Source organism: Prosopis cineraria, unplaced genomic scaffold, assembly GCF_029017545.1.
Source record: "Prosopis cineraria cultivar Desert tree isolate PC_DT_omini unplaced genomic scaffold, ASM2901754v1 PC6, whole genome shotgun sequence".
In the NCBI taxonomy this organism is placed as follows: domain Eukaryota; kingdom Viridiplantae; phylum Streptophyta; class Magnoliopsida; order Fabales; family Fabaceae; genus Prosopis; species Prosopis cineraria.
In genome coordinates this window covers 19,449,548-19,459,382 of record NW_026555337.1, presented here as the reverse complement: position 1 = coordinate 19,459,382, position 9,835 = coordinate 19,449,548, and the positions used below count along the sequence as shown (strand labels likewise).

At 31.6% G+C, this 9,835-nt stretch overlaps 1 protein-coding gene across 1 annotated transcript; it reads left to right on the top strand.

Moving 5' to 3' along the window:
* Positions 1–3,520: 3,520 nt before the first annotated feature.
* Positions 3,521–9,630, top strand: LOC129313972 (TMV resistance protein N-like). Its single transcript, XM_054957356.1, has 7 exons — positions 3,521–4,011; positions 4,360–4,451; positions 5,660–5,792; positions 6,281–7,394; positions 8,268–8,758; positions 8,897–9,032; positions 9,142–9,630. The coding sequence occupies exons 1-7, from the start codon at positions 3,521–3,523 to the stop codon at positions 9,628–9,630; spliced, it is 2,946 nt and encodes a 981-aa protein (XP_054813331.1).
* Positions 9,631–9,835: the final 205 nt, after the last annotated feature.

Here is a 9,835-nt window from a genome sequence, read left to right as displayed (position 1 = left end):
TGTTTAATAGAGATAAATATAAAAAGATAAGGTTAATTTAAAAGTAGATAATGACTGAGATGAGATTCAATTAAAAATACTTTATATTTTTAGAGGGAGTATTTGCTTATGACTAGTTAAGATAGTTTAATTTTTTTATCATTATTCCATGAATAGTAATATGACCGGTCTGATTGCTTAAAAGTCTTAGAAATTTTATGATGGGTCCCACCTGTACGTTTACCCTCAACAACCTCGCCTTCACTTTCCTTCCTCCTTCCCATTTATTTCCTCGTCCTTGTTGGTAAAAAAAAAAAAAGAATAAAAAAAACTCATCCTCACCATTATAAATTGATTTATATTCTTATATATTGGTGAGATAATTTGAAGGTATTTGATAAAATATTAATTATATTTTTAAATATTATTTTTATTTAAAAATATTAACTATAAGAGAGATATAATGCAAATTTAAAAAAATTATTTACATGCAGGTAAAATTGATTTTTTAAAAAAATTAATGACTTAACAATCTCTTTTTAATTTTGGTGAGGTGTTTAATTAAGACTTGAAGGAATATTATGTAAGCCTAAGCGAGAGCACATTAATTAGTTGCTCATCATTATTATATTTGAATCATTCAGATTTAATATTGATAGTTTAAATTTTTATTTTTATTTTATATTTATTAAAATAAAAATTTAATCACGATAGTTTTGATTTAATTCTTGGTGCTCCATGCTTCCAATTTAGAAATGAGAAACTAGGCAAACCTGGCCTTTATAAGCTTGGTCTTTAAAGACTCAAACCCTAAAGCTTGATTTTTCAATTTTTGTCCTAATCTTGAGGCCCAATCCTTATTCAAAGGGCTTAAAGCCAGGCCCATAAGCTCACTTTCAAAAAGATAAAAAAAATTAACATTATAATTTAAATAGAATATTCTAAAATTTAATATAAAACAAATTAAGGTTTCGCATTAAACGAATATTTAGAAGTCTACATTTAAGATAAAGATTAAATATTCATCAATATCAATCTAAATCTAAATCTTCCTCCTCATCTAAAAATAGAATATTAGATTCGTTATATGTATATCTACTTGTTGAAGTTGAAGATGGAGCTGGAAGTTCAATATCAATTATCTCTGTAATTTTTTCATCATCATCTACAATAAATATTAAATAAATTATGTCATTATTAAATGCATGCACACACATATATCAAAAGACAAAATATAAAAATTATCATAAAATGGCACAAAATCATTTAACCATTGGTACAAATTAATGCTTGCACATAGGCAAGAATGATACTTTGTTAGAACACGAGAGTTTATGCTAAAAGCCAATTCACTAATTATTATAGTGATCAAAATACTTAAAACATTGCATGTCATACTTGAAAGATTGGAAAATTATTGTTAATTAATCTTTCACCAATATAACCCATCTAATTCAGGAAAGTGGTGACCATCAAGGGAAGCTTTTTCTAAATAATAATCTAATTTAGATTTTCTAGGGGAAGAAACATCTGTACTTTTAAAATTGAGAAAATCCCACATTTAAAAAAATCCCCAATCTAATCATGAGTTTTTATTTTTATTTTTTAAAATTGTAACAGGGCTTGACAGGCTGCTCGAACCCGAGCTCTTTTTTTTTAAAGCTTATCAAGGCTAGGCCCCAAAGTTTGGTTACCCTAAAAATCACACATTTTTAAGCTCAAATCTTTATTTAAACATGGCCTTCAAACCCGATTCTTATTTCTGACTCTATTCTCATTTACTTCTTCTATTTCTATGTATAAGAGATTTTCTATAACTTTTTTATCCCTAAATATGAAAGACTCATAAATTTACTTTAAAAAAATTATTTTTTATTTATAATTATTAGGGGTAAAACTAAAATACTACTATGCTTTTAAATAGATAATTTACTTTTATTAGTTTGTATAATTTGAATAAAAATATGTTACATGAGCATTTTTCCCCAATTGAATGAGTGGTGAAAAGCATCCGTACATGAGTATTTCAAAGTGAAATTCACAAAAATTTGGGTCCAGGTTCCTTGCGCGCGACCTCTCTTCTCCTCTTCTTGTTGTTGTCCCAACTCATACTGGATGGGGCCTTATTAAGTTATTATCAACAAGACCCATGTATATTTTGGTGATATTTTTACCATAATTATTTAATATAACTACCGAACTCCAAAATATAAGATAAACATATTCAATTCTTTCAACCAGTTTAACAGAATGCCTTTAATAAAATAAATAAATAATTTTGAATTGTTAAAATTTAACGTACTCAATTTATAATGGCAATAAAATAAATAAATAAAATATTTAATTTATAAAAAATTTTAATAACATTATGCAACTATAAACTGTGCAAGTCGAATTTTAACAATTTAAAGTCATTTTTATGTGATAATTATTTCATAAAAGAATCAAATTTGTTGGTAAAAAACAATTAAATCTGAAATATTGATTTTATTATTTAAGATTAAAGATAACTAGATAAGAAGAGAAAGAGAAAGAGAATTAGGAGGGCAACCACTTCCCAAAAATTTCCACTTTCTAAGGCCAAACTTATTATAAAGTTTTCTCCATCATCAATGTCATGATGCAATTTGTATCTTTTTCTAGGAGAAAATAAGGAAAAGAAAGAACATTTTTCTCGTCTTCTTCACCTGTACGTTGAATGTTGTATGTGTTATTGAATAAAGAATTGGAATATACATCCACTGCACATATAGAGATATAGATGGTTTCCCTAAATTCTAACTTGTTTTAAATTTGAAAAAAATAGTACTATACTTATTTTGGTAAAAAAAAAATACTTATTCTTATAAAGAGTTACTGAAATTTTAAATACTTAAAAATAAAAATAAGCGCTTCAAAATATAGTATGAAAATTCTGGTTAACAAACTAATAAATAGTTAAATTAATGTCTTAATTAGTTTAATAATATAAAATAGTTTGTTTATAATTAGTTTAATTACTGTTAAATTAAATTTTCAATCATTACTCTTTCAATGGTGATTTGATCGGTCTGATTGCTTAAAAATCTTAGATATGTTATGACGGGTCCTGTCTGTATGTTCCCACGAGTCTGCAACCTCACTTTCACCTTCATGCCATTCTCATTACTTCTTTGACTTGGCCCTCACCCTCCTTCCCAGTCATTTACTCCTCCCTACCATTATAATCATAAATTAATTTACATTCTTAACGGTGAGATGATCTAAATGGTATAAAAAAATGAACTTGTCTTCTGCAAATTCAGTGTGATCCATTGCTTCATTTCTCGACGATTGAGATGAAGAAAAGCAATTGCAGACTCAAACTCCATCTTTGTTCTTGTTAGTTCCTATTGCTGCTTTATTATGCCTCACAGCTGCTTCATTTAGGTTTTCACAGTAAGTAAACTCATTCAGATTGGTAAGCAAAATCTCTCTGTTTTTTTTTTTTAGCTGCTTCATTCAGATCTCAATTTTGGAGAAACTTTGATATCTTGGTTTCATTCCTCCAGGACCAGCTATCATGACAACACAATCATCAACAACATCTTCCATCCATGATCATTGGACTTATGATGTCTTTATCAATTTTAGAGGAGAAGATACTCGTCATGGCTTCACAGGATATCTGTATAATGCTCTAACTAAAGTGGGAGTTCACACCTTCATTGATGATGAGGAAATAAGAAAGGGCGATGAAATTACTCCAACACTTTGCAAAGCAATTGAAGAATCTAGGATGGCCATTTGTGTGTTTTCTAAAAACTATGCGACATCAACATTTTGTCTTGATGAACTTGTCCACATCCATCAATGTTTTAAGAGAGATGGACGGCGAATTTGGCCAATCTTTTATGAAGTGGAGCCATCAGAAGTGCGACATCAAAAAGGGAATTATGCTCAAGCTTTGGATGACCATAAAATTAAAAACAAAGCTGATGAAAACAAGATGCAAATTTGGAAGCTTACACTACATGAAGTAGCTAATATCAGTGGCAAACATCTCATACCTAGGTAATTTGCACCATTAATCCTTGATTTTTCTTTTAGGATTAAGGATCATTTTTATCTTGTATATGAAGGTTCATAAATGACTCTAAATTTAAATTAAGGGTCAATTTTATCCTTTAATCTCAAATTTTACTTCCTCCATATCTAGGGTTAATTATCCATTTGGACTTACTCCATATTTTTTTATTATTTTTTACACCCCACCTATCACTCTCTCATCCACCTCTCTCCTCTCTCTCCTCCTGACTCTCTTTCACTCTCTCCTCTCTCCCCCCATTCCCTCTCTCTCTCTCTCTCTCTCTCTCTCTCTGCAATCTTGTGCAAAAGCATAAGCATGTTTGAATCAAGAAGGATCAAGAATGTTTACACAAGAAGGTTCTTTACCATGGCAGAAACTTCTTCGGTTATGAACTTGGCAATGTGGGTTCTTGGCATGGAAGATGGTATTTAGTGGGTTCTTGGCAACTTCATCTCTCCTCCCCCACATTTTTGCTCTCTCTCTCTCTCTCCCCCTCTAGAGCTTGTCCGGCCTCGCCACCACCCATTGTCGCCTCCTTCATCGCTAGGTTGCTATATAGCACCGATTCAACCTCCATACTACTCACATTCTCAACCCTACTGATAATCTCTCTCTTCCTCCACATCACTTCTCTCCTAGGTTGCATAGATACGGGTACAAATATCTAATACGATATGGCATGATATGACGATATGCAAATTTTTAAAATTTTAGAATACAGGCATGGGGATATTTATAATATATATTTCAACATTTTATGATATAGATATAGGTATTTTATTTTTAGACTATAATTTCTAAAGAGTATAAGGATATTTATAGTAATCAATCAAAATATTAAGTGTTTTTTTTTTCAAGTTTTTAAGTGATATAGTAAAAAATTATTGAAAAAAAAATTATATTATAAATGTTAGAATGTGGGACACATGTGTAAAAGTATCTTACAAGTATCATATCGGATACATATAAGATATAGGTACATTTAGTTTTTCGAAGTATTTGTGCTTCATAGGTCTCTCTCTTCCCTGCTCACTTCTCTCTCTCCCCCCTCTCCTTTCTCGCACACACTACTCTGCTCATCACATTCTGTACCTCAGAAAGGAAGGCCAAATAGATGAAGCAAGCCAATAATATCTCCAACGAGTTGAGTCCTCTCTCTCCTCTATTTTCTCCCTTCTCTCATCCTCCCCTCTCCCTCTCTTCCTTATCTTCATCCAATGATAGCTCTTCCTTCAACCTCATCCTCCTCTTTATGTTTCTTTGCATCTTCTGTTCTCCTATCTTTGAAGTAGCAAAAGCCCCCACTCTCCTCGTGATTGCTATTCAAATTTGATGTGGATGGGTTTAGTGCAGTAGTAGATGACGACAACAATGAAACTAAGCCACCGTGAACCTGATGGAGAGAGAGTGATAGAAGAAAGAGAAGATGAGGAGGGTGATGTATTTGAGAGGTTTCTTCATGTTGTATGTGCTCCATATCATTGCTAGAGTGCTAGTAGTCCCGTGCACACAGCAACATTGACGTAGTGGCCATTAAAGTCAATCCTATGATTGTATTCCTTAGCAACTGAACCCAATTGAATTGAACAATATAAGCATGTAGAACAAGATCACATTGATCTTCTGCAACAGGTTTCACCATGGATGTTCCACTTGCTTTGATACTTCACTACCACCACCAGATCGTTGAACTCCTCGTCTACATCGTTAATCCCTCAAACCTTTTGGAGCTTCTTCCTCGATCCATCTTGGTCGCTCTATCCTGGTCACCTCACTAGATCATTGAGTTTGGTTTGTTTGGAAGGAGAAGCGAGCTGACTATGATGAAGATGATGAGGACATATTGAAAGACGAGGAGGATGGCAAGAAAGAGACGAGAATAAGTTGATGAAGAGGAGACGGTTGCAGAGAGAGAGAGAGAGAGAGGGAGAAGGAGATGAGAGAGGGGATAAAAATATAAAAAAAGTAATGCGGGATCCACTAATAATATTTTTAATAAAAAATATTAAAAGTTTAAAATTGTGTGCCCCATATAGCAAAAACATGGTGTGAATGCAAATAGAATCTTTAAAACCGAGGGATATAAATGACCTAGTTTAAGATCATTTGTGACCTTTTGCTTGCACTTGAGGAGAAAAATTGACCCTTTCTTTTACCTAACTTCATATTAGATTATAAGAAAATTATTATGAATTACTTGCATAGTAAGCATGGATTTATTGTGATTTTTCTCAATTTTTTATAATTTTTCAGGCATGGTTCATATGAATATCAATCAATTTATGAGATTGTGAAAGAAATCTATGGCATAATCAATAGTAGTCTCCCGTTACATGTCAACGATTATCTTGTTGGAATAGATGATAGATTGCAACGAATAAACTCTCAATTACAACTTGGATCAAATGAAGAGGTCATTATGTTTGGAATTTATGGAATGGGGGGCATGGGTAAAACAACTATAGCACGTGTCATGTATAACTCATTGGCAGATAATTTTGAAAGTTTGTGCTTTCTTGGTGATATTAAAGCAAACTCAATTAGCTTAGAAAGAATGCAAGAGAAAATGCTTTCACAGATTTTAGGGGTGGACATGAAAATTGAAGATGAAAAAAAAGGAGTTGCAATAATAAAAGAGAGGCTCAAACGAAAGAAAATCCTTTTGATTCTTGATAACGTTGATAAGTATGAGCAATTGCAAAAATTAGCTGGTAATTGTGATTGGTTTGGTGCTGGCAGTAGGATCATTATTACGACGAGGGACAAGCATTTACTTGTAAAGCATGAAGTTGAGAGAAAATATGTGATGGAGGCATTGAATGATAAAGAATCTCTTAAATTATTAAGTTGGAAAGCCTTTAGAAGTATGCAAGTTCCTGCAAGTCACAAGGAAGTTGTGGAAAAGGTGATGCATTATGTGCAAGGTCTTCCCTTAGCACTAGAAGTTATAGGCTCTAACTTGAAAGGTAAGACAATAAGGGAGTGGGAATCTGCATTAAATTTGTATAAAAGAATTCTTGATAAAGACATTTATCAAATATTGAAAGTAAGCTATGATGGCTTGAAACCAGTTGAACAAGAAATTTTTCTTGATATTGCTTGCTTCTTCAATAAAACCTTCAAAGGAAGATCACTGAACTATGTCGAAGAAATAGAGGAACGAGTTTGCAATCTTGATCCAAACTACAGTATTAGTGTGTTGGTAGACAAATGTCTTGTAAAGATTGTGGGTGATTGTATTAGGATGCACGATTTAATACAAGATATGGGAAGACAAATTGTTCATCAAGAATCACCAAATGATCCTGGAAAACGTACTAGATTATGGATCGATCAAGATATAACTCAAGTTTTGGAAGAAGATATAGTAAGTGGTGCTACTTTGGATTATTTAGGACTTATTTGGTTTCTATTTTCATTTTTTATTTTTAGAAACTATTTTGTAATACTGTTTTTAAATTTTTTTTAAAACAAAACAAAATGAAAATCTAGTTGGTTATATTAATTTAAAAACTATTTTAGAATTATAAAATTAATTGATATTGATAGTTGCAAGCAGTTAGTAGTGATTTTTATGATAAAAAATCAATAAAATTATAAGGATTGATAATTGTGTTTTTCCTTAATATTATTAGTACTTGTTTAATGATTGATTTATGTTGGCTTATAAATGAATACATAAAATTGAAATTATATTAAAGAATTCATAAAAAAAAAAAAGAACAGACATGTGTAGCTAATAATGTATGATTTTTATTAATTTGTGATTTTTAAGATGTCACTGATAATTTGTTAGGACATCTTTTTATTTTCTGTTCTAATTTTATTATTTATTTACTTCTTTTGCTTGAAGGGCACAAATGAAGTTAGGATCATAGCTTTAGAAAATATGTCCAAACATACAAAAGTAATTTGGGATGGTAAAGCCTTCAAGAAAATGAAAAATCTCAAAATTCTTAGTTTAAAGAATTTAAAGTTTTCAGATGGCCCCAGATATCTACCCAACAGTTTAAAAGTGCTAGAATGGCAAGAATATCCTTCATCATCTTTGCCACTCAACTTTCATGCAAGGAAACTTTTTGTAATGAATGTGCCACATAGTTGTTTAAAGTCGGTGGAATTTATTAAGGTAAGGACCTCATCTTATGTGCATTTATTTGGATACAAGTAGCCCTCTATTTGATGATTGATGATTGATGATTTTTTTAATTAGAATTTTTTATGGTTTTATTTTCTGCAGACGGCCTTGAATCTAAGTGTTTTGAATCTCAAAAAGTGCCAAAATATTACACAAATAACCAATTTACCTGCCCTCCCACATTTAAAAGAATTAAATCTTGCTGGATGCAAGAATTTAATTGCCATTGATGATTCAGTTGGAGAATTAGAAAGACTTGAAATCTTAGATGTGCATAAATGTGCCAAACTTAAAACCTTTCCCCGTTATATCAAGTCATCGTATCTTAAACGGCTGTGTCTTTCATATTGCTCAAGCCTGAAGTACTTTCCAAAAATACTAAAGAAAGTGCAACTAACACAATTGGAGTTAAGGGAAACTGGGATAGAAAAACTGCCTTCATCAATTTGCAATCTTATTCATCTTTTGAATATAGAAATTAGTGGGAAAATCGAGCCACCAAGTTTGGACTTTTTGTTTCCAAAACAATGTGAGAATTTTGATGAAGGTCATGGAAAGTTGCTGGAGGAAGTGATTCCATTTCGACGATTAAGGTTAGTTAACCTCCAAAAATGTATCATATCAAGCAGTAAGAGCCTACAAATTTATCTGTGTTGGTTCTCAAATGTGGAAATCTTGATGTTAGACAATAGTGACTTCACAATTCTGCCTGCCTGCATTAAAGAATGCAGGTTTTTGGAGGTACTTTCTTTAAATGGGTGCAAGTATTTGCAAGAAGTAGAAGGAATTCCACCAAACATAAGAGTGTTGGATGCAACAGATTGCATATCGTTGAGTTCAGAGTCGAGAAACTTTTTGTTGAGTGAAGTAATTAATTTTTCTGTCTTTTGATTTTTTTTTAAATATTTACACATCCATTAAGTATTTATGAGACTCTCCCTTGTATAGACACATGCATATTTCTTTTGTTTCATAGGAACTAATTGGGACTTCACTGATCAAACATGGGCTTTATAGAACCATCCAATTCATGGTGCCAAGATCAAGCATCCCAGAATGGTTGGATCTCTGTAAGAAAGGAGGATCTATTTCTTTTTGGTTTCGTAACTCCTTTCCATCTCTTTGTTTTTGTGCTCTTCTCAAACCAAGTTCTGATGATGCAAGTTTGGATCCCGAGGTGCACATTAATGGAAAACCTACAAAAATTGTTCCATTGATCAGTTTTTCCAAAAGTATAAAGGATCATATATTACTCTATCAACTTCAAGGACATGGATTTAAAGAAGGTGTGTGGAATTATGCACAGATTTTAATTGAGAACAACTGTCAAGATTGGAATGATGTAAAAGAGAGTGGAATTTATATGGTCAAACGATATTGCAATATGGAAGATATCCGATTCACTTGCCCCTTAAATTTGAATTCTATGAATATTGACCAAGGTACGTCTGCTATTTATAAATAGATTAATTGCATTAAAATTTTATGTTACTTGACTAGAGCACTTTATTTCTTTTTTCTAAGCAAACATTTAAAATTAAATCAAATATTTTCAAATGAAGGGAGTGCACTATGTATTATACCTTCAATGTTGGGGAAAATTCACATATTAAATTGCATTGTAAATTTCATTATATTATAGCTTGTCTAATTAATGTCATTGTAAGTGA

Excerpts from the sequence above, each read along its gene's own strand:
- LOC129313972 (XM_054957356.1), top strand. The coding sequence starts at position 3,521 with ATGACAACACAATCATCAACAACATCTTCCATCCATGATCATTGGACT. Across the intron at positions 7,395-8,267 it reads AAGTTTTGGAAGAAGATATA|ACGGCCTTGAATCTAAGTGT; the intron begins GTAAGTGGTGCT and ends TATTTTCTGCAG. Across the intron at positions 8,759-8,896 it reads ATTCCATTTCGACGATTAAG|GTTTTTGGAGGTACTTTCTT; the intron begins GTTAGTTAACCT and ends TAAAGAATGCAG.